The sequence below is a fragment of the Syngnathoides biaculeatus genome, chromosome 11 (assembly GCF_019802595.1).
Source record: "Syngnathoides biaculeatus isolate LvHL_M chromosome 11, ASM1980259v1, whole genome shotgun sequence".
Taxonomy (NCBI): Eukaryota; Metazoa; Chordata; class Actinopteri; order Syngnathiformes; family Syngnathidae; genus Syngnathoides; species Syngnathoides biaculeatus.
Window position 1 is genome coordinate 3,076,401 of NC_084650.1, and position 25,734 is coordinate 3,102,134.

The 25,734-nt window shown below is 40.9% G+C and overlaps 1 protein-coding gene across 3 annotated transcripts in view; it reads right to left on the reverse strand.

The window, feature by feature from the left end:
• Window positions 1–25,734, reverse strand: part of macrod1 (mono-ADP ribosylhydrolase 1) — a 199,239-nt gene that overhangs the window by 64,053 nt on the left and 109,452 nt on the right. For 2 of the 3 annotated variants that reach the window (XR_009797287.1, XM_061836127.1), the window contains exon 4: window positions 10,824–10,853. The exons of the other annotated variant lie outside the window; for it this stretch is intronic. Coding sequence is in view for 1 of the 2 variants with exons in the window: in XM_061836127.1 (XP_061692111.1) it covers window positions 10,824–10,853 (30 nt within the window). In the remaining variant the exon portion in view is untranslated. The remainder of the gene's footprint in view (window positions 1–10,823; window positions 10,854–25,734) is intronic. 3 annotated transcript variants of the gene reach the window in all.

Below are 25,734 nucleotides of genomic sequence, written 5' to 3' on the forward strand. Positions count from 1 at the left end.
CAAAAACTGATTTAAATAAATAAATGCCTTTGAGGAAAGGATCACTGCCTGTGGAAATGTGACTTTATGTTGCTGGGATTAAAACTTCCAAAAAGCCAAATGAAAAGCCCTCCATGGAGGAAACTGAACTGGATAACGCTTAGCGAACCCCACCCATCACCCTCGTACACAGTATTATACGATATTCATGCAATCACAAACGAAGAAGCATAGTTGTGGCAGCCTGACATCGTTACTCTCTCGTTCTATCTTACTTTCTCTCTCTCTCTCTCACGCACACACACACACACACACACACACACACACACACACACACACACACACACACACACACACAACACACACACACACACACACACACACACCACACACACACACACACACACTCTGTCTGGAAAGTATTCACAGCTTTTCACTTTTTCCACATTTTGTTACATTATAGCCTCATCATCTGAAATTGGAATTAATTCATTTATTCCCCCTCAAAATTCTACAACTCTCTATAATCACAACATGAACTAAAAAATATGAATATACTAAGACAGCAAATGAACATAAGGTTTCACAACCTCTCCTCAGTACTTTGATGGTGCACCTTTAGCAGCTATCTTTGGGCCGTTGTGCCAATTCTTCTTTTCAGCGCCTCTCAGGCTCCATCAGGTTGGATCGGGAGCATCATTGCACAGCCATTTTCAGATCGCTCTGTAAATGTTCAATCGGATTCAAGTCCAGGCTCTGGCTGGGCAACTCAAGGACATCAAGAGAGGTTAGCCCATACCGCTTGGAGCTTCAGTGAAGTCAACGCTTAATCAATTTGGTGGGTGAAAAAATAAAATACTGCATGTTTATGCCAATATTGAGTAAGTTAAAAGTGGGAACAGTTGGTTGCACCTTTGCAATGATGACTTTTAGCATTTATTTTATTTTTCAAACCAACGTAAGAGCCCACGACAGAAAAGCAATTTAGCATCACGTGACAATGAATTGGGACAAAATCAACAGAAACGTCCCACAGTATTACAAACACTAACCTTGGGCCTCATCACTGGAAAGGAAAGAAATCAATGTTAAGAGCATTTGGTTCCATCCATTGAAAATTAAAAAATTTAAAATTGAAAAATCACTGTTTACTTTTAGGGCACGATGACGCAGCTAGAAAAGGTTGGCCTAACAATTCTGAGGACCTGGGTTCAATCCCAGCCCCACCTGTGTGGAGTTTGCATGTTCTCTCTGTGCTTGCGTGGGTTTTCTCCGGGCACGCCGGTTTTCTCCCCCAAACCAAAAACATTCAATAATAATTGGACCCTCTAAATTGCCCCGAGGTGTGATTGTGAGCGCGGCTGTTTGTCTCGATGTTTCCCTGGGATTGGCTGGCAACCAGTTCAGGGTGTGCCCTGCCTCCTGCCCATTGACAGCTGGGATAGGCTCCAGCACTCCTGTGACCCTTGTGAGGATAAGTGGCTAAGAAAGTGGATGGATAGTTACGTTTTGTTTCAAAATGCTGAGTTCCGGTGTGTATGCATCAAAATAAACAGGTACATGCTTCAAACAGGAAACTGAGTTAAAAGTTACACATGTAAACCATTTTACCTGATAAAACAGTCCCAAATAACAATGCTGCTTTATTTAAATGGATTACTTAGTTAGTGAGTGAGTGAGTGAGTGAGTGAGTGAGTGAGTGAGTGAGTGAGTGAGTGAGTGAGTGAGTGAGGAGTGAGTGAATGAGTGAGTTATTTCTTGGCTTTTTATTTTTAATACAATTGCACAAATTTCTAAAAGGAAAAAAAATGATGTGGTCTTTATGTGGAAAAATATGAATTTATTCCATTTTGAAATGAGGCCATGACATAACACAATGTGGAAAAAAGTCAAGTGATGTCTGTACTTTCCCAATGCACAAAACAAACACACACGGAGTTATGAAAAACTTTTGGCCCTCTTCTCAAATTGTTATACTCCCATTGTTTCCTAATCTTAAATATAAAATGTAACAAAAAATTGGAGGAGGTCGAGGCTGATTATGTGTGCGTGTATATATATCCTCATTTGCTATCTGTGAGGATGGCCACAAATGACTACCAAATCAGATTCGAATTGTGACTCTACGTACCATTCAAAAATAGAGATGTATGATACCATAGTCCAATGACCGAAAAATCTGCACACTTTATTATTATTTAGTTTTCCATCCATATACAATTCCGAAAACTACAAAATGGTCCCCAAGACAGAAATACAAATTCTCTACTGGAAAACGCGTGTTGTTCACGGCAAGAGAGCAATGCTGATTCTCTAGTGGTTGAATATGAAAGGTTACTGTGTGCACAATGTCCATTTGCATTTCATTTTGCATGGAACAAAAAACACCAACAACAATGCATAACAGTACAGTAACACAAAAAACAAAAATACTACAACAATCAATTGCAGGTGCGGATAGCTACATGAGGTTCATGGACGTATTTAATACGCCAGCCGTTGTCACCAGCTCATTCTGTATTCACAAGGTATCCAATTACAATGTCTATTGGCACACTGACCAAAAGCAGTTACAGTGCTCCAGTCGAATGACGATCACTGTTCCACAAAGAGTTGTCTCCATGCGAGACCAATTATGCCACATTTAAAGGGAATGAGAAGAGCCACTTTGATTGGCGGTGAATAAGTTCAGATGTATTCATGCCCAAAATGGTGTAGACTGCCCTTTTTTAAATTACACTGATTTCCACACGTCGGTCTAAAATACCTCTGGGGGAAGTCAAATGATGCTGGCTTTTACAGGCAGTTTAAAAAGGTGCTGCTGTTTTACTAAAAGTCAACTGGGGTAGGCTGACCCTGAACAGGATAAGCAGCATAGAAAATGGATGGATGAATGAGATTGGAGTGCATGTTCCTACAAGAGGATTATACTCCATAATCTCCTGATCTTGTAATCTTCAAGATATCTTGACAGTTCTCCAGAGCACCCTGTCGGTTTTCTGCAGGGGTCACAATTCTGGTGGAGTCCACATTTTGTGGAGCATAAAGCCTTGGATATCATGTCATGTCATACCCGAGCCGTAACCGTAAACCACATGGTCCCAAAACACAGAGAAAGCTGTTTATATACTGGGCCGAACTTCCAACACATTCCCAGAAGGCATTTGGCTTTAACATGGCTGAGCTACTGTTGCACATCCTTTAAGTAGTTGGTCCAGGATTTCTAGGCACAGAAGTAGCATTAGGATTGTCCAGTTTTGAAGGCACAAAAGCTGTGGACATGGAGTTATGTTTTCCTTTGCAGATGCCCAAATGGGTGCCAAAAGGGGTTTGCCACAGTGTGATTTCGATGAATTAGAACACAATGTTGAGCCTGGTTTTCCAACAATAACTTGTTTTATAAACAGTACAACAATTGCTACTGAACACGAATGTCTGGAGGTTGAGTGAACTCCCACGTATTCATGGTTCCGCATCCTGCAGAATCATCTATTTGTTGCCTTTCTTTTTAATATATATATTTTTTGATGGTGAGGAACCAGACCTGTTTTTCATGAATATTCAATATTTTTGGTGGTATTTTTTCCCACAATGTAATTACAGTGGACTTCAAATATTTGCAGATTGTCACTCTTCTCAGTCAGGCCTGGTCCATATCCCCCACGAATAGCAGACGTGCACTTTATTTTGATCTGGAAAGTTGCAACAGCATTTCCCACTGTTGAGTTTGTTTATGGTAATTGTTTTTCCGTTTACCCAGTTATTGTATGATAATTTTCTGTTACAAAATACACAATGTCATTTTCAGTCCACCACCATGTGAGATATGAAAACTCAAATACTGAACAACAACAGTAGGATGTTAGCGCAGCTGACAATCAGCATTGTGTCATCTCCTCAAGTGCAGGATTGGGTGAAAAAAAAAAGTTACACACTCCAGCTTCAAGCCCTTTGGTCTCACTTTAAAACGAAAAACAAAAACATTTCACTTTGGAGTAAAGCTTTTCAGTTGCTATGGTATGCAGCAGGCTTGGGTTAACAATTTCGGATTTGTTTGGAACATGAGCTGACTCCTTTGGTCCTGCCAAGTGCTCGAGCCAGAGCTGTTTCTTTAGTCTCTAAATGTTTTATTGGTTAGTCATTATTATTTTTTTTTTTGTAGGCAGCCTGTTGCTGAGCAGGTAAAGTGCTTTGCTAGAGACGACACAATGTAACGAACACGGCCAAGCAGTGGAGAAATACATAATATCCATAATTTCTAACTCCTGTGCTATTTACTTTGATTTCTTTTAAGCTTTCCATAACAGTATTATTTCCTGTGGTTATAGAAAGTCATAATGACCACAAACCTCAAAACAACACAGCACACATGCCCAAGTTAAAAATCAAAAACTGCGAAAATAGAAAATAATGTATCAATAAACAGTGACATAGACGATGATGTAAATATAAACTTTAAGTGAGAATCTTTGCCCCAGAATCATTGATGGCAAAAATGTGTATAATCTGAAGTCCGGCCTCTGCTAAGACAGCACTGATTTTATCAGATATTATCCATCTGATATTTCTCACTCCAATATAAAATTTAAATTGGAACCACAGAAAAGAAAAAAGGATCTGTAAAATTCATGGAAGGACAGTTTATTGGGTTACGTGACATTGTCTAGTACATTATGAAACGGCTCCACTAGTACAAATCAGAAAATGGTAGCTCAGTATGTTAATATAAAATTGAAATGATATTCCTTCTCCTCTGAAAGGAAAAAAAAAAATCAATAACAGTGATTCACACATTCCACTGAGTAATGTTCTTCGACGTCCAGAGCCTTGAAAGTTGATTGCCGGCAGAGCCGACATAAGGCTTCCTTTTGGCACAATAAAGTTTTTACTTGGGATGTAACTACTCCTTGTAGTGCTTTAAAGGTTTAGTAAAGTAACGCCAAGCCCATGTGGTTTTATAAAGTAAAAATAAAAGATGGGTCGACTCTGCCGCAGTACCCCCGAGGGGATTGGCAGACAGCTATTCAGTTCAGGCTCGTGGCCTGCAGTCGCAACATTTAAGTAGTGGCCGTCACGCTAATTGATGAGATGTGCATTATACATATGAAAGAAGTTGCATCAAAGTAATCCAATAAACAAACAAATAAATAAATAAATAAATATACAAGGATTAATTAATAGTATATAATTCTAATCAGCTCTTGGACAGTAAATTTTGTGTATTGTAATTATCCCAACATCCATTTTCTGAGCCACTTATCCTCACGAGGGTCGCGGGAGCGGTAGAGCCAATCCCACCAGTCAATGGGCAGGAGGCAGGGTACACCCTGAACTGGTTGCCAAACAAACGCAGGGCACATAGAGACAATGCCCGCACTCACAATCACACAATTTACAGTCTCCAATTAATTCATTATTATCATTATTATTATTGATATTAGAATAATTCGTTCTACTTGTGTTGCATTCGGTTTTACTATTATTAATATTTGTAGTAGTAATCGTATAATTATATAGTATAATTAATGATAGTACATGGATGCCTAAACCATATGGAAAAAAATTGTATGTCATATAGAAATCACAATCAGCTTCAGTGGCCAAGTATGTAACAACACACAAGGAATTTGTCTCTGGCTTTCGGTGCCGCCCTGGTACGACATTCATATCGAGTATTGAGAAGAACAAACAAACTAACAAGAATGAAAAACAGTAGACATTCAATTAACAGGAACGATTCCTTCGAACAGTTTCACTTGTGCAAGATGCAGAGTCCTCTTCATTTAGAGAAGTTAAGAGTGCGCCAACACCCCATATTATGTTAAGATTATGCAGAGAGCCCTTACACGTTCGCACTTCCCGTTATAGACCAGTACAATGGCACTTGTGCAAAGAGAGCAGGTTAAAGTGACGAATCGGGTGACAGTCTACAGTAGATAATTGCGTATTGTGCGCATACGCTTACTACTTTATACTTACTTTGTGTAATATATTCAGACTAAGCCAATTAATTATTTTAACAAGATAAAGTCCTGCCAATGTTCACAAAATCTATCTAATCCAAACACTATTTAGAACATAAACATACAAAGATATGTGCAAAGTTAAGAAACCCAGATTCCTTTAAAGAGGATTGTGTATGAAAAAAAATCTATCAAAATAAAGTCCAATAATTGCAGTAGTCGTAATTTATCCATGACTGTGATTTTAAATAGGTAAATTGGTTTATTGTGCTTCTAAATAATTTGCAAAATAGTGTGAATAATGATAACACATTTAGATAGTGGTGGTGCACAGTAGCAGTCACTCACATTTGTACGGGTGTGGTCAGTCATGCCCACAGATATAAAGTTACGGGTGTGATCCACCAGTCATTCCCGCAGATATAAAGTTCATGGTAATCCTCAAATTAAGTGCTTTTCCCAGGGGAGGAGGGTGAGGATCAATAAGATGAATAAAATCCATTTGCGGAAAACGGACCCGCCCGACTTATGATGTATTGATAAAGTTTTGTGGCAATACAGCGGCCGCGTGCCAGCTGGGTCTGACACTTAAATCCTGGCAATGTATTTTAAGCGCAGGTGCATCTTTGAATGGCTGTTAGATTATTCATCGCCAATTCAAATTCTGAATCACTGAAAACAACATCGCCCAATGGGCGGCCACTCATGAAAACTAGTCGCTGACACACCCTTCCCGCCACATACACACACACACACACACACGCACACCCACACACTTAGTTCATTAGGATTTTGCCATGTGGTTTGCTGCGCACCGGGCCTAACCCTCTAATACTCTAAATGGCTCACCCTTATTAGATGTCTGGTTCTGCCGGCAGTTGAGCAAATACCGTTTATTAGGCCACTATGTAGGAGATGGAAACCCTGATGATCTCGCAATTCACTCCCCGGTGAGGCCAAACTTCATAAAACTCGCGGCATTACAGTCTGATAGAGTAGATCTTCAAAATACGACTCTAATTATCTGCATGTCTCTTACGGCACAACAAGCATGTTCATACATATTGTGCAACTCCTCTGTGCTGTAAATTGGGAATTAGTATGTGCACGCAGCACTAATGGCTTTCTGAGTCCTGTTCTTAATGAAATACAAAGAGTCAAAACCCACACTGTGCCTGTTCACGCCCGAGTGTGTCATACAGACGTGTCCCATAATTAAGGGGGAATGCCACTGAATCCACAATTTATACTTTACAAATGTAGTCAGATGCAAACACACAACAAAGGATCCATTGTTATTTTAGTATTGTCCATTGTAGGCTTACTTATTTGCCACCTTGCAGCAGACATTTTATGAACTCTGGAATGTATCTTTTTGAATGTGTGTGTGGACGCAGGTGCATGTGTTTCTGTTTCAGAAAATACACTGCATCAAGTACAGTTAAGAAAATAAGTATTTGAACACCCTGCTATATTGCAAGTTCTCCCACATCGAAATCATGGAGGGGTCAAAAATTTGCATTGTAGGAGCATGTCCACTGTGAGAGAGATAACCTAAAAAGAAAAATCCAGAAATCACAGTGTATGATTTTTTTAAAACGATTTATTTGTGATACAGCTGCAAATAAGTATTTGAACACCTGAGAAAACCAATGTTATGATTTGGTACAGTAGCCTTTGTTTGCAATTACAGCGGTCAAACGTTTCCTGGAGTTGTTCACCGGGTTTGCACACACTGCAGGAGGGATTTTGGCACACTCCTCCACACAGATCTTCTCTAGATCAGACAGGCTCCTGGGCTGTGCCTGAGAAACATGGAGTTTCAGCTCCCTCCAAAGATTTTCTATTGGGTTTAGGTCTGGAGACTGGCTTTGATATGCTTCTTACAGAGCTACTCCTTGGTTTTCCTGGCTGTGTGCTTCAGGTCATTGTCATGTTGAAAGACCCAGCCACGACCCATCTACAATGTTCTGACTGAGGGAAGGAGGCTGTTCCCCAAAATCTCAGACTCAAAGTTAAGACGGCCCTTGACATGTGCTGGTTTAAGCAGGGGAACCTTCCTTACCATGCATGATTTCAAACCATGACGTCTTAGTGTATTACTAACATTTACTTTGGCAACGGTGGTCCCAGCTCTTTTCAGGTCATTGACCAAGTCCTGTCGTGTAGTCCTGGGCTGATTCCTCACCCTTCTAAGGATCATTGAGACCCCACAAGGTGATATCTTGCATGGGGCTCCACTCTGATTGAGATTGACCATCATGTTTACCTTCTTCCATTTTCTAATGATTGCTCCAACAGTGGACCTTTTTTCACCAAGCTACTTGGCAATTTCTCCGTAGCGCTTTCCAGCCGTGTGGAGTTATACAATTTTGTCTCTGACATCTATGGACAGCTCTTTGTTCTTGGCCACGTGACAAGTTTGAGTCTTACTGATGGTATGGAGTGGACAGGTGTATTTATGCAGCTAACGACCTCACACAGGTGCATCTGATTCAGGATAATACATGGAGTGGAGGTGGCCTTTTAAATGTGGACGAACAGTTCTTTGAGGGTCAGAATTGTAGCTGACGTGTTCAAATACTTTGCAGCTGTATCACACAAATAAATTGTTGAAAAAATCATACATTGTGATTTCTGGATTTTTCTTCTCAGATTATCTCTCTCACAGTGGACATGCACCGACGATGAAAATATCAGACTCCTCAATGATTTCTAAGTGGAAGAACTTGTGCTATAGCACGGTGATCAAATACTTATTTTCTTCACTCTAAATCTCCGCTTTTCACATCCAATGGTCATCTGGGCTTGTTACTGTGCTGCAGAATGCAATCATCTAGCGAAACACTGAAAAGGGAGATCAGCTGGTGAATAAATGAGCGTGTACACCCAGTGGAAGGTTAATTTCCTGCCCTTGAGTTGGGTTGATCGTGTGCAGAAAGAGCTCTGCCCTCATCTCGGCTGCAGTGTCAAACTAATGCTGCCAGGTGTGTGTTTGATGTGAATGGCTGTTGACCAGCTCCCCTTGAGACTGATTGCTTCAAGGAGCTTCGTTGTCTGAACTCTGAAGAAAATGACATACAAGTGATGCTTACGCTTTTGGTTCCTCACTGCCCAGCAAGTAAAAATTTTAACCAAACGGTTACATGACAATTTTTATCTCTTTCCCCAGCCGACAATGCTTGTGAATCCATCTGTCTCTGGTGGTTGTGCCACAAACACAGTACGACCTTGATTTTGTTGTCGTCATTGCTCATTCCCTCCCATCCTTCTCTTTTTCCATTCTCCCCCTCTGCCTAATTAACACCTACTATGGGCTCTATGTGCCTCCGCAAACCCCGTAGGACAGGAGGTGGAATAAGAGACAGACAGAGGGAAATAAATACACTAACAAAGCAATGACAGAATTCAAATTTTGGCTGAGTGACGCATGGGTCGATATGGGGTGGGGCTGAAACTGGGGTCTCCTATGGCCGAATTAAAACAGATGTAATGGTTAAATGCAAAAGCAGCTAAACCAGAGCGAAGATTATAAACAAGTTTAATGAATTCACACAGTGCAAATAATGTGTGTGTGTGTGAGTGTGTGTGTGTGTGTGTGTGTGGTGTGTGTGTGTGTGTTGTGTGTGTGTGTGTGTGTGTGTGTGTGTGTGTGTGTGTGAGCCTCTAGAAACCATCTGTCTTCATAGACTCATCAGGGACTGCTAGGACAACATCAAACGACGCCACTGAAGTGCATCTATGTGCATGTATGTGGGAACTACCAAATAGAATGTTGTTGAATTTCATGGTTTGAGGCTTGGTTGGTATCTATCAGTCGTTTATGTGCGTGTATCTATTAAGACTTACAGCTTCAAACAAACATTTCAGGGGAATACTTTAGGCTTTTAAAAGCATGCAAATCCAGGAGCCGACACCGTTACAGTGGTGCCTTGAGGTACGATTTTAATTAATTCTGTGACCACGCTCTGAACCCAAATCACTCGCATCTGAAATATCATTCCCCTTCTTTCAAATGAATGGAAACACCATGAATCCATCACAGCCTCTCACCAAACAACATACAGTTTTGCAAGGAAAAATGGCTTCTCTGCAGGCTGATGGCTGGGGTACATACAAGTTAGCATTAAGGTAGTGGACTCAAGGAAAATGTACATGTTTCAAATACACATGCAATTCTCCTAATTTTACGTTTAGTTTGACAGTAAACCTAAACTCTGTGGTATTATAGAGCTTGATCCCTCTTTTTAGAAGAATTTGTTTACTATTTGTCAATGTTCCACTTGTTGTGAACTGAGTTGAGTAGAGTTCACTGCCAGCATTCAACACTCGTATCTCAACTGTGCGCTCACGAGTAAAAAAAATGGTCTGATGACAGCTCATATCTCCAAAACCTACAATTTTGCAGCTGCTTACATCATGAAAAAAAAATTCACACATACAAAAGGGGAAGCTTAAATATGGAGGTCACAAATTTGCAAGTTCCATCAAACAGGCCATGGTGCATGTTGTTGCCTTAGTAGAACAGATTTATAACAAGTATCGATTAACCACAGATGCCCGACATTGCGCACACATCGCAAAGCACTGAGTCGACAATACACTGAAAAATGGCTGTTTATACCCACAACACTCCACATCCATTAATGACTATTGACTGCACACACCCTCGAGCAGAAAGATGGACAGCAAAGAGGAGACTGCCACCAAACACATCCTCATAGAGTAAATTGTGCTGCATCAACAAATGAAAAGATGAACATTTTTAAATGATTTGATGACCACAATTGACTGCTTTTACCACAAAGCCAATCAGACCTAGAACAAACAGTTTATATGATTTATGACTTACATAAACAGTTCAGATGGGTTATAACTTACCTCCACCTCCTCCAAGCAGAGTCTGGTTGGCTGAAACACAGACAAAGTGAATGAATTACCATTAATCGTCATCCAAGTCCATTGATCAAAACAATAGCAAACAATCATAGAACAAAGCATCTTTAGAGTTTAATCGGGCTAAAAAGCTTTCACGAATCTGGATCTCAATTTTGTATTTTATCAGATTAAAAAAAAAAAAACTTTACATGGCACATCAAACGTATTTCCAAATTAGGACTGTGAAACGCTGTGTGTCAGTGTGAAATCTGGTCCAGTTGAACAAAGCTTTTATTCTGTTGTATTGTAACAATAGGTTACCATCACCCAAGGCGTGTTTCTTAGTTGTTCATTTGTAAATAAATTGTTTGCATCAAGAGTCCGCTGTCAGTCTTTTTTCATTGTCTTATGCAACTCCGATAAAATTGGGACATTGTCCATCCATCCATTTTATTCACCGCTTATCCTCAAGAGGGTCGCGGGGAGTGCTGGAGCCTACCCCAGCTGTCAACGGGGAAGAGGCGGGGTACACCCTGAACTGGTTGCCAGCTAATCACAGGGCACATTGAGACAAACAGCCGCACTCACAATCACACTGAGAGACAATTTAGAGTGTCCAATTAATGTTGCATGTTTTTGGAATGTGGGAGGAAACGGGAGTGCCCGGAGGAAACCCATGCAGGCACGGGGAGTTGGGACATTGCGTAAAAGGTAAATAAAATAAAGAATACAATGATTTGCAAATCCTTTTCAACCCGAATTCAATTGAATACACTGCAAAGACAAAATAATGACTACAAAGACAAGTCACCTGCTGCAAATCACCTAGACATTTTCTTTTTACACACAAAGTTTATCTACGCTGCTACATTTGTCACGAAAATAAAACCAAAAGATGCTCCATATGAATTACGAGGGTGTGTGCATTCGAAGATTGCCTGCTTAATTAGTCTCTTACTTTCAGTTATTTGATTATTGAAATAAAGTCGTAAAAATGTTTTATTAACTTTATTATGAAGCAAGCAAAGCTAAAAAAAATTCTGCATCGTCTGTCTGTTACTGTCAAAAATGATGAAGTTAGCAAAGATAAAACAAATCGAATGAATGAATCTATCTATCTATCTATCTATCTATCTATCTATCTATCTATCTATCTATCTATCTATATCTATCTATCTATCTATCTATCTATCTATCTATCTATCTATCTTTTCGTTTTGTTTGGAAGTACGATTCTGAATGGGTAAATTGGTTTGCTTTGCTCGGAAATACATCACATGTAAATGTAAATAATGCTTTTATATGGTGGTGGTGAACTTATGGAACCCTTTTTAATGTACGTTAATCATATGGTTGTGGTGATGCTCAAAATTAAGATGGTCTGTCCAAGGGAAGAAGGTTCGGAACTATGACAATAACAGCTGGTTTCTGGCCCCTGAACTCCAATAAATTATCAAATACAGTATAATCATGGCCTTTGTGTGATATTTAAAGTATATAGAAACTACCGTCATTTCTCAAGTATAATGCGCACCCCCAAAGTTGACAAAAAAAAAAAAGAAAACCCTTCTACCAATGTACAACGCGCACCACCAATTTGCTGCTATCCATATGCTCAAAATATAGGGAATTATCTGTATTTCTATTGTGCTAGCTTTGTACTGTTATTGTTTGTACTTGTATTGTTTTTCATAAAGATCCCTGTACAACAATCATTAATAATAATCTTTGTGCACCAAATGATGCAGCGGAACTATATATCTTGGGACAGGCCACAGGACACGCTTGTCCTGGTCCCTGCAATTGTCAGAACAGAATCCCTCAACCAACTCAAAAAAACGCTCAACAAGGACATAATGTGTTCTTAAATAAATAAACTATTTAACACTGTTTAACTTGAACATTTTTTGCATTAAACATTTGTGCATAAAACATTTGTACATAGTGCAGTTTATCCACTACATTACACACCTTGGCCAAGATTTCAAAAGAAGCATCTGACTCATCTACAATCTAAAAAAATATCCACCGTAGCTACCTTTGGTGCATCACTGTCACACTCATCATTGATGAATTGGTTCAGTTCTGGTGCCTCCTGCATTCATGAACAGTGATCCCATCTTCCTCCCGCAGCGCATCTTCCTCTGTGCCATCGATGGCGTTTGTGAGGAAACATTTTTTGAATCCTAAGAGTCTTGGTTCACTTTATTTCTCATGATTGTCAGTGCTTTGAGGGGAAGGTCCAATGTGCTAATAGTGCAGCCTCTTGCCCCCATTCGGCTACAATCTGTAGCAGCTCTTCATAGTGACAGGTCGCGATCAAAACGAAAGCTCAGACTACGTAGAAATGAGCGTAATGGGCACTTTTAAAAAAGTAGGCATTTCAATTGTGCGCGCTCTCCCCTCCCCTTTTTTTTAAATGATCGTATGATCGTACTACGTAGTTCCAGCTAATGTTGTTTTGCTTCCGGTTTGGTGGCGTCATCGGCACGAGTGATGACACATTTATTTTAAAAGTAGCTGCACAACTAGCCATTGTAGTTGACATTTTTTTGTCTCCGTTTATGTTAAACAAACTCACGGGCCGTCGTTTCTAATCTTTGGTGCTGTATCAACAAACATGCTACGCTAACGATCGTAAAATGCAAGCTCCCCAAGGAGGCAGACATAAGATATATAAATGTGTAACATAAAACATTGAATCTTCTTCTTCTTTTCCTTTGGGCTTGTCCCGTTAGGGGTCGCTACAGCGTGTCATCTTTGGCCATCTTAGCCTATCTTCTGCATCTTCCTCTCTAACCCCAACTGCCCTCATGTCTTCCTTCACCACATCCATAAACCTTCTCTTTGGTCTTCCTCTCGCTCTTTTGCCTGGCAGCTCCATCCTCAGCACCCTACCACCAATATACTCACTCTCTCGCCTCTGAACATGTCCAAACCATCGAAGTCTGCTCTCTCGAATCTTGTCTCCAAAACATCCAGCTTTGGCTGTCCCTCTAATGAGCTCATTTCTAATCCTACCCAACCTGGTCACTCCGAGCGAGAACCTCAACATCTTCATTTCTGCCACCTCCAGTTCAGCTTCCTGTTGTTTCTTCAGTGCCACCGTCTCTAATCCATACATCATAGCCGGCCTCACCACTGTTTTGTAAACTTTGCCCTTCATCCTAGCAGAGACTCTGTCACATAACATATCATATCGAAATGTAAATCCATACCTCTATGTACCTGTATACGACAATACAATGTGATTGTATTTTTTATTTTTCATCCATACCTAAATACAATGTGCTCTATTAACTTTTTGAAAATATTTTTGGAAAAATGTGTGCAATATATTTGAGAAATTATGGTAAATGTGTCAGTGTTTTGCTGTTTTTACATTTGACTTAAAAGCGGTGAACAAATGTTTACACTATACATTCTTACACCGAGCATTTGAAGAATAGGCAGCACATCGCGCTATGGAAAAACCTGACAGTCGAGATGTAATTGCACCCTGCACAGATTCAAGTCACCCTGTGTCCGGTTTGATAAAGCAGCCCCAGAACATATCAGGAGTCCCTATCATGTTTTATGGTAGGGAGAGCACAGGTTACGTGAAAGTTCTTTCCAGCCCCAATCCTCAGAGCGCACCGTTTGCTTTCTGTTTCGTAACATAGCAATATAATTAAATCACCTGACTCTGCTGATGTAATTCAGTGCCTAATAACAATCAGTAGGCCCCTTGCCCAATCATTAAGTACTGATGAGCAATGCACAATCTGATCTGAAAAAGTTAAATAAATAAAACTTCGCCTGGGCTTGCCCGCCAAATGAAAACAAACACTTCTGTAAGAACCAGTAAGCAAATAATGTTGTTCAGATCTTGTCTGGCAATCATGAAAATAGCCATACCGCAGATTTTTCATCTGAATAACAATAACGTGACAATGTCTTTAATGATATACAGTAAGCAGTGCATTTTCTAAGTAGGCCAATGAAGGATTGAGGGTAGTGAGATCAATTGCCAAATGATTACCTCCTTCGGTCAACGCAAGTCAATGCCCACAGACTGTGATTTTCCATCATTACAATGTCTGCCAGCAGTATTTTGTGGTTAGAAGCACTTATGGAAGTGCATCCCTAACAATAGTTTATTCTTAAATTCTCTCCTTGCTTGTGGATTAAAGTTGCTGTTCTATGACAGAAACCATGCTGTGAAAAAGTATTGGCCACCTTCTCAAATTTTTATATTTATGCATAGTTTCTCCTCTTTAAAGTTATAGATCATGAAAAATATATTACCCAAGTGAATTTAAAATGGGTTTTTAAAATGGTGATTTCATTTACTAAGGAGGTAAAAAATTAAAATATTCAAACTTATCTATACTTTACCAATATGACGAATTAACGATCAACATCTACTAAATCATGAAATAACTGAGGGTAATGACAATTTGTGGTTAATTTTCACTGCTCACATCTAAGTCTGAGGATGAGGCTAAGGGGACTTGACTTTTATAATAGTCTTCTGACTGGACTCCCCAAAAAGAGCATTAAACAGCTCCAGGTCATTCAGAATGTTGCAGCTCAGTTTCTGACCAAAACATAGAGGTCAGACCAGAGAACTCATATTTTAAAGTCTTTACACTGGCTTCTAGTCAACTTTAGAATAGATTTTAAAGTTCTGCTACTGGTCTGTAAATCACAAAATGGTTTAGGTCCTAAATACATGAAAGAAATACTTACGGAATACAAACCCAGTGGAGCTATGAGATCAACAGACTCGGGTCAAATACTGTCGTGGTGCATAGAGTCCTACACAAACATAGTGAAGCAGCCTTTAGCAATTATGCTGCACACAAATGGAATAAGTTACCAACAGAAGTGATGCCAGCCCCAAGTGTGAATGATTTTAAATCCAGGTTAAAAACATATTTTTTTCTTGTGCTTTTTAGAGTATTTCCATCTTTTAAACATTTCTTGCACTGAACGGTGTTTTAATTGTACTTTTGTTTTAAATGTTTATACACTGTATTTGTAAAGCACATTGAGTTGCACTAAAGAGATTCCTTTGCTACTTCACGCTTCACTTTTTGCAGCTTCAGTGCTTTGTGGGATTTTATTAATTTAAAAAAACGTAAAAAAATACAGCCAGATCAACATATTTCAGAAGGAAACATTGATACAAGGAGCATGATTTGTTTCCAGTATGACATCGACCAATGAGAGCATGAGTGGCTTTATCCCATGAGCTGATTGGTTGGGCATCATCGAAGCCTAACCCAGTAACTTCCCTTCTCCAACCCATTTCCTTGTTTTATGTGTTGTTTCATGCACGCTGTTGACCGTCTCGTATGTGAACTACATCTTAGTGTTGTTTGTGCTAACTTTTTTTTTTTATGCGATAACATTTTTTCATTCTGTAGTTATAATACCATCTCAGCGTTGTGCACGAGTGAAAATGTCCTCCGCAGAGCCCAAGAAATATATATATATATATAATCATTTAAGGCAGGAGGAATGGGCTCATATTTGGGAGTACTTTTGTCATTTTTGGGATCCAGCGTGAGGAATCAACCACTTTGTGCTGCAAATGGCACGCGCACTGAGGTACCTAATGGGATGTCCTCCGGGGCTCCGGACAGGGCACTTTTTTCCTTATTGGACCCTGCATTGTCATTCCCCCCCTTGAGGATGAGGCTTTTTGGCCAGCAAAGGCTGGTTCGAAGAATTTAAAAAAAGTTACAGCCTCAGAAACGTTACAAGGAGGAAGACTTTGCTAAACTCATCAGTGAGGGAGGAACCTCCCTGAGCAAGTTTTTTACATGAACGAAACAGGCCGTTTTTGGAAGAGGACCCCTATGGATACTTCTTCAAGGACTGTTTTTCCAATCATTATCTGTGCTGCAGATGAGTGAAAGTAAAGCCTCTATGTTCTTCTCCTCCATCAACATAAGCAAGCCTCTTTGCCTCTTTCAGAAGGCAACGTTGATGAATGTATGTGTGTGTGCGTGGGTGTGTGTGCGTGCATGTGTGCGTGTGAGACCGAGAGAGAGAGAGAGAGAGAGAGAGAGAGAGAGAGAGAGGAGAGAGAGAGAGAGAGAGCGAGAGAGAGAGAGGAGAGAGAGAGAGACGGGACTGCACAGGCGTGTGGACCAGTGAGAGTCTGAAGGGACAGAAACAGCGCAAGCAGTTGCTATTGTTTACAGTTTACAAGTTTAATGATAGAGACCGGGGAGGAGTAGTGTTTAAGCGAGGACACATTGAATCTGTGTGCTTAAAGGATCTAATGAAGCCTTCTGAGCAGCAAACTGGTGCTTCGAACCATTATTGTTCCCGCCACCCAGGTGTCTCCTTTGCGTTTCCCGACCACGGTCAGATGACTGTTGCAGGAAAGATTAACAAAGGTTTTGTAATTACACATTTTAGTAAATACATGTATTGTTGTAATCTTAGTCTCAAATGTGTAAATTATAAATAATGTTTACATATCTTCATCATTCTGTTACGCAGATACAGATACATGAAAATTCCTACTTCACGGTTTTTCACATTTTGTGGGGCGGTTGTGGTCCCCATTAACTGACGAAAAATGAGGGATTACTTTATACGTTAGCTTTGCTTTATTTATTAAATATCCACCGTATTCAATGTTATGTCACACCGCTTTACAGATACCATCATTTTTTCCTCTCCCAATACTAAACTCATCTTTTTTTTGTGAGATTGTTATGTTCTGTCTATGGGTGCTTGTTCAGACATAAAAGTCTGTGAGGTACAATCTGCTTGGGAGTCCAGTGGGCGAAAACAAAGACACTGTTCTAGGACATACACATAAAGTACATTCAAATGCACACAGTGTCAGTCGGTAACCATGGTGATGCTATAGCCCAAAGGTTTGTTACTGAAATGTAGTTAATTAGACTGAGGTACTCTTGGAGTGAAGAAAGGTTAGAGCATCTGATTAAATACACAAGTAGCATTGTGTACATGCTGGCCTGTGCAACCAAATGAAAAAAAAGGCAGACAACTACTACACTTAAATACTTGCTTCTTGAGGAATATTACATGACAAATTGGGATAGCTTATAGTACAGCGGATAAAAACAGCCTGCCAACATCCGCTGCCAAAACACACCAATTATCGTATCGGGGTGATAAGTTATACAAGTACATATGGAGGGAGAGAGGGAGGGAGTAGGGGAGGAGAAGTATCAGGGGACAGAGTGGGGGTGAGCAAGCAAACGGGAGAGGGAGATGAAGAGAAAGTGAGTTGAGAGTGGAGCGTGGAAGACGCAAGACTAAATTTGCCTGGAACATAAAACAACAAGATGGAGTGTATTTCTTTCTTGGGAGGTAAGTAATATCACTGAGGGTGTGCGTGTGTGTGTGTGGGTGATGTTGGGGGGGGTGCAGAGGAAGAGGAATGAGGGTATGAAGGCTGGAGGGCTTGAGAGATTGATGCACCAGTGAAGGACACAAGCTAAGTACCTTAAACATTGGTAGGAGGCAGGAGGAAGACATTGATTTGACAAAGAGGATATAAGAGGACAAAGCACTCATCCTCTGCTTGGCTCACAAAGGCTGTTCTGACACCTAGGTGTAGGTCTGTGTGTGTGTGTGGGCGTGTTTGAACAGGAGATTAAATTCAGAATAATAATGTTTTTTTTAAAGGCTCCGATCTCTAACACAAAGCTTCATTAAAGCAATCTTTTCTCTTCTGCAGCCCTCCACCTTATTTTCTCCCTCTGCTTCCCTCTTATTCCCAAAGCCCCAATGCAACTTGTTTGTGTATTCTTACTCCTACTTCTGCTCAGCCCGTGACTCCATGCCCAAACCACCCGTACATTTCTTTGACATATTTCCAACACAGCCATCATTGACATTGTCATGTCAATGAATTGTGCCAAACTGTCCTTAAGGGAAGAAAGGAATAAAGCTAGTGACAAGCTCGTACACTTTGATTTCAGATTAATTAATTCCAGCAAACCTGGTTAAACTTCTACATTGAATGAAGTGGAAAAAAGTCAATGGATGAAGGCATGTGTAAAAAGTATTTGACAGTATGAGGAACATCCTCCCTTATTTGAGCCATCACCTTATCGTGGTGGAGGCATTTGTGTGTTTGAGTCATCCTTGGAGCTACATTGTCTGGGGCATTATGCCACTGGCAGGGTCATCCATGGCAAACAGGTCCTAGGTGAAGGACCAGACAAACTATGACTGTCAAAAAGCCCCAATGATGAGAAAATTGATGGGATCACATTTTCCTTTGCCCAGAAGGCAGTCATCAGGGTCCCCACATCTGGAGCCAGTCTTGGAGGTGAGGCTCGAAGGTGAGCGCCTAGTATCTGGGTCTCCAACCATGGAGTCTGGATGGGCACAGCCCGAAAGGGTACCGTGCCCCCCTTCCCATGGGCTCACCATCTGTGGGAGGGGCCATAAGGGTCAGAGGCAGTGTGGGCTGGGAGGTGGCTGAAGGCAGGGATGTTGTGGGGCTTAATAAACATACAGGTTGATCTTGGTAGTCCAATCCCTGGCTGGTGGAGGGACAGGTCCTAACTCTTGTTTGTGGCTATGCACCAAACAGCAATTCAGGATACTCACACTTTTGGGAGTGTTTGAAGGTCGGTCCTGGAAAGCGCAGCCACTGGGGACTCTATCATTCTGTTGGAGGAATTCAATGCTTTCAAGGGCAAAGATAGTGAGACCGGGAGGGGTATGATTGGGAGGAACGGCTCCCCGGATCAGAACCCCAATAGGGTTCTTTTATTGAACTTCTGTGATAATCACGGATTTTCAATCACAAACACCATTTTCAAGCATAAGAGTGTCCATATGTGCACTTGGCACCAAGACACCCGAGAGTGCAGTTCGGTGATCAACTGTATTGTCGGACCTGCTGGCATATGTTTTGGACACTCAGGTGAAGAGAGGGGCGGCGCTGTCAACGGATCACCATCTGGTGGTGCCTTAGCTTGAATGGTGGGGGGAGATGCCCGTTTGACCTGGCAGGGTAAAATGTATCGGTAGGGTATGTTGGGAACGTATGGCAGAATCCTCTGTCAGAAGGAGTTTCATTATTGGTAATGTTCAGGGGTGGCAGGGGGCATTGAGTCCAGGTGGACAAGTTCCCCGCCTCCATTCCTGAAGTGGCTGAGTAGAGCTGTGCTCATAAGGTTCTTGGTGTCTGTCATGGTGGCAGCGTTTTGGTGGGATGCCTTCAATCTGAGGCTCCTATCAGGCATTTTTCTGAGGGAAGCGGGCCGAGTGGAATGGAGCTTTGGTGGTCACTGAGGCAAATAAAAATAAAAATAGAATAATTTGGCCTGTGAGGAGTTCAGTGAGGATATGAACTACTTCCGGATGCCTTTGAAGAAATTCTGGTCTACATCCGGCATCTCAGAAGGGGAAAGTAGTACACCATCAACACTGTGTATAGTGGAGATGGGGAACTGGTGACCTCGACTCACAATGTTGTGAGTTGGTGGGGAACATACTTTGAAGACCTCCCAAACTCTACCAAGACACCTTCTGATGAGGAAGCAGAGTCTGGGATCTCTTAGGGCAAGCCCCCAGGGGTGGATGAGATTCACCAAGAGTTCCTAAAGGCTGTTGTGGGGGGTGTCCTGGTTGAAGTGCCTCTGCAACATCGCCTGGATATCCTGGACAGTACCTCTGGATTGCCAGACTGGGGTTGTAGTATCCTATTTTAAGAAGGGGGACCAGAGGGTATGTTCCAGCTACGCTGAGCTCACTCTCCTTAGGGCCTATTCAGGGGTGCTGGAAAGGAAGGTCAGTCAGGAAGTCAGATCTCAGAGTCAGGTCAGTGTGGTTTTTATCGGAAAAGCAAAACGTCAGACCAGCTCTTCACCCTCGGCAGGCTCCTCCAGGGTGCATACAAATTCGCCCAACCAGTCTACATGTGTGTTGTGGACTTGGAGAAGGCATTCAACTATGTTCCTGAAGGAATCCTGTGAGGAGACTTCGGTACTGAACCCCCTTATACGATTGCCCGATCCCTGGACGACCAGTGTTAAAGTTTGACCGCATTGTCGGCAGTAATTTGGAACCTTTCTGGTGAGGGTTGGACTCGCCAAGGCTGCCCTTTGCCACTGACTCTGTTCATAACTTTTATAGACAGAATTCCTAGGTGCAGCCAAGTCAGAGATAGGTGTTGGGTTTGGTGGCCTCAGTTTTCCACCTCTGCTTTTTGCAGATGATAAGGTTCTGTTGATCAGAAAACAATCTTCATCATGTTGTGATCCCCAACTCTCTCTGAAGGAGTTTGCAGCCAAGTGTGAAGCGGTTAGGATGAAAATCACCACCTCCAAATCTAAGATGATGGTAGTCAGTTGGAAAATGGTGAAGTGCCCTCTCTACGACGGAGTGGAGATCCTTCCTAAAGTGGAGGAGTTCAAGTATATTGGTCTTGTTCATGACTGGGGAAAATGGAACAAGAGGCACATCGATATTTGATATTTGTAACTGTGAGAGAGATAATCTAAAAAGAAAAATCCAGAAATCACAATGTATGATTTTTTTAACAATTTATTTGTGTGATACAATTGCAAATAAGTATTTGAACACCTGAGAAAACCAGAGTTAATATTTGGTACAGTCTCTTTTGTTTGCAATTACAGAAGTCAAACATTTCTTGTAGTTGTTCACCAGGTTTGCACACACTGCAGGAGGGATTTTGGCCTCCACACAGATCTTGTCTCGATCAGACAGGTTTCTGGGCTGTCGCTGAGAAACACAGAGTTTCAGCTCCCTCGAAAGATTTTCTATTGGGTTTAGGTCTGGAGACTGGGTAGGCCATGCCAGAACCTTGATATGCTTCTTACGGAGCCACTCCTTGTTTTTCCTGGGTGTGTGCTTCGGGTCATTGTCATGTTGAAAGACCCAGCCACGTCTCATCTTCAATGCTCTGATTGAGGGAAAGAGGTTGTTCCCCAAAATCTCACAATACATGGTCGTGGTCATCCTCTCCTTAATAGAGTGCAGTTGTTCTTTCTCATGTGCAGAAAAAGACCCCCAAAGCATGATGCTACCACCCCCATGCTGCACAGTAGGGATGGTGTTCTTGTGATGGAACTCATCATTCATTTTCCTCCAAACACGGTGAGTGGAATTATGACAAAAAGGTCCATTTTGACATCATCTGACCACAAAATGTTCTCCCATAACTCCTCTGTATCATCCAAATGGTCACTGCCAAACTTAAGACGGGCCTTGACATGTGCTGGTTTCTGCAGGGGAACCTTCCCTGCCATGCATGATTTCAAACCATGACGTCTTAATGTCTATTACCAACAGTCACATTGGAAACCTTGGAAACGGTAGTCCCAGATCTTTTCAGGTCATTGACCAAGTCCTGTCGTGTAGTCCTGCGTTGATCCTCAGCTTTCTAAGGATCATTGAGACCCCACGAGGTGATATCTTGCATGGGCCTTCACTCTGATTGAGATTGACCATCATGTTTACCTTCTTCCATTTTCTAATGATTACTCCAACAGTGGACCTTGTTTCACCAAGCTGCTTGGCAATTTCTCCGTAGCCCTTTCCAGCCGTGCGGGGTTGACAATTTTGTCTCTGGTGTCTTTGGACAGCTCTTTGGTCTTGGCCATGTTACAAGTTTGAGTCTTACTGATTGTATGGGGTGGACGGGTGTCTTTATGCAGCTAACGACCTCACACAGGTACATCTTATTCAGGATAATACATGCCGTGGAGGTGGACTTTTAAAGGCGGACTAACAGGTCTTTGAGGGTCAGAGTTCTATCCTACAGACAGGTGTTCAAATACTTATTTGCGGCTGTATGACACAAATTGCTTAAAAAATCATACATTGTGATTTCTGGATTTGTCTTTTTAGATTATCTCTTTCACAGTGGACATGCACCTACGATGAAAATTTCAAACCCCTCCATGATTTCTAAGTGTTCAAATACTTATTTCCTTCACTGTATATGCTCAAGTAAAAGTAAAAAGTCAGTCAAAGACTTTGCTTATACTCAGAGTAAAAATCCAACTGAAAAATTGTTACGTGATAATGTGACTACGTATTGTGCAAAGCTTTGCATCACCTGGCAAACTAAGAGGAGTTAAGGAATACATCTTGGAAGAAATTACCAAGCAATTAGGAGCAAGAATTGTGTTGTGTTGGGGACTATTTCAAAGAGGATGATGTAGTCATGCAATTTTGCGTTTTGACCAAATGCTCAACCTGGATGTCCTCCCGTAACCATGCAAGTACAGTATATAAAGGAATACATGTTTTAGGGTTTACAACAATATGCAACTGCATTTGCCAGCAGTCACTGTCATCAAACATGATCACGGATAAAACAAAAAGAGGACCTGGGTATCTTGCTTGCTTTGTTCACTCACAGCACAACGTTGTTAGACGCTGACCTGCTGCTGAATAGGACCAAGGTCCAAGATGTTGCCGAGGACCAAAGGGAGCAATGCTGCCTTCCATGTTTAAATTTGAGATACAGTGATCCAATCGGAGAAAAGCTTATGTCCATATCAAATATTCATGACAAATCCAGGTCTTTGAAGTCCCAGAAAGACCAACTAGAATAGCTTAAAAAAAAAGCATCCTGGATATTTTCAACCCCAAATGATCTTGCAAACACAAATCAAAGGGCATCAAAGACTATTTTTCAAAAATGATGGCTTGGGACTTTTAAAGTATATCTTATGCATAGTTGCAGAAACAATGAGTATAACAGCGTCAAAACTACAATGACTTACCCCTTCACACTAAATCATTTTGAAATACGACTTCCCACCCTTCACAGCGTGCTTTATGTAGAATTTGGGAAGTTGTGGCACAAACATGATTTAACCTAGTTTTATTTAAGAAAATAATTGCCATTGCAGGGCCATTAACTGGATACCGTGAGGGATAACTAGACCATAAATTACAGCAATACTGTACAGTCGCCGCACTAATAGTTCCTGTAGGAATATGACTGCCATATTTTTCATTAGGGGGAGTGCACAAGAAAATGAAAGAACAACCTGATTTCAAATGACAATTAGCAGCACTGTTTAATGCTTGATTCTTCGGGCTGTGGCAGGAAATAAAAATGTAAAGTACTACCTCACGGCAGTTCAGTCCATTAAGGAGAACTCCTTATCAAAACCGAGTTAAACCATTGACAACTTCATTATAAGACAGTTACATGCTATGTAACAAACATTTTAAACCTGCCCACAAGTGGAACACCACCAATAGGATTAAATCTAGACCCGACCCTAATCTTAACAGGTGACTAAAACAATACAATATGTACAATGCCAACAATTTAAACGGGAACTAAAACAGCAGGTGAACTCAAATGGAAATAAGTGGCTAATCTTTTTTTTTTTTTTGATACCAGGCGAGCATGAGTGCAAGAGACTCTTTCTGTCCAGAACATTCAAGCACATACAGGATAAGCAGATATGATCATTTTCCTCCAGCTTTTCCGTTGATACTGTAAACGCTGCTCATCTGGACTGCCTTTCAAAGTTGTTCTGTTTTGTCTGATGTCTACAAACCAGCCCATCAGTGAGAGCTCAGGAACATGTTTAAAATACCTGCAGCATCAGACGCTCTTGAGCAAATGTATTTTTATCAGCGTTACAACAATGCTCTCTCGTGAAAGTACAACCTTCCCCAGGTGGAAGCAGAATTCATAACATTTAAATCGAAGTTCAGAGGTTCAATGTTAAAACTGAGTAAAAATAAATCAAGAAAAAAGCCGGTGAGAAATTAAACTAAGTTAAGTACACAAAAAGTTGGATCTGTTGCATTTATTTAAAGTAAAGTATGGAATAAAATTTACAGAGAAGTTCAGACGACAATTAAAAAATAACTGCTTTTAATATGTGTGATTTGTAGAAAACAAAGACATTAATGGTGGGAAGAAACATCTCTTCTCCTGCTTTGTCATGCAGTGTAGAAAATATGTACTTTCGTACAATAGAGTCAAATAACTGACCATGTCAAAAGTTGATTTTAGTTTGGATTGGATTGAGATTTAAACCATTCAGAGTTTTTTGACAGCACCTCCTTAATGAATCAGACTTCAAACCAAAATAGTTGAAATTCAACTAAAGCCCTGCCTTACTTTCTGCTCACCATAAATTCTGAAGTGTTAAATTCCCGAACAAAATGATTGTATTATCTTTTTTTGGTGTAGGAAATTAAGTGAAAGGTTTTTGGAAAAGTCGTGGAAAACTAATGCTAAAAAGTGTACGAACCCTGTGATTTGAGATATAAGTGTCTTGAGTCAAAAGAGTGGTCACGGAATAAATAAAACTCTTAAGTCAAGGCACCATCATGTGTTAATGCTCTTTATCCATAATGTATTTTAAGTAAAGACTGAAGTTTTGGAATACTTTACCATTTTCATGAAAAGTAATTATATTTTACACATTTAATTCCTTTTGTGTAATTTATTTTATTTGGTTAACTATTTATTCAAATGAGATATTCTGGAGAAACCTTGCAGGCGGTTTACCAGCTGTTACGGCTTTTCAAAGAAATGACATTGGAATTTATTCTGCATTTTGATTGGCTACCATGGCGTAATGGTTAGTGGTTGTCGCACGTTGCTTTGGAATGTGTTTGAGACCAAATGCATTTTACAGGGGCTGAGATCCCCCTCCTCGCGCACACACTCATTGCCGCAAATCTTTTTGCGTGTGAAAATCACGTTATTTGGTAGTCCTGCTGAGCCAGGCAAAGCACCAGAGGGAGCCGGTGATGAGTCTACACCCGGGCCGAGCCCCGAGGGCCCCATTCGGCCTCCGTGGTGTGCTCGTTAAAATATATTTATTTTGAACTTGTCATGGGAGTGAATGTTTATCACACCCTGGCAGGGCAAGAGAGGTATTGCTGTGTACACTATACAGCACCCAAAGGGCAAAGT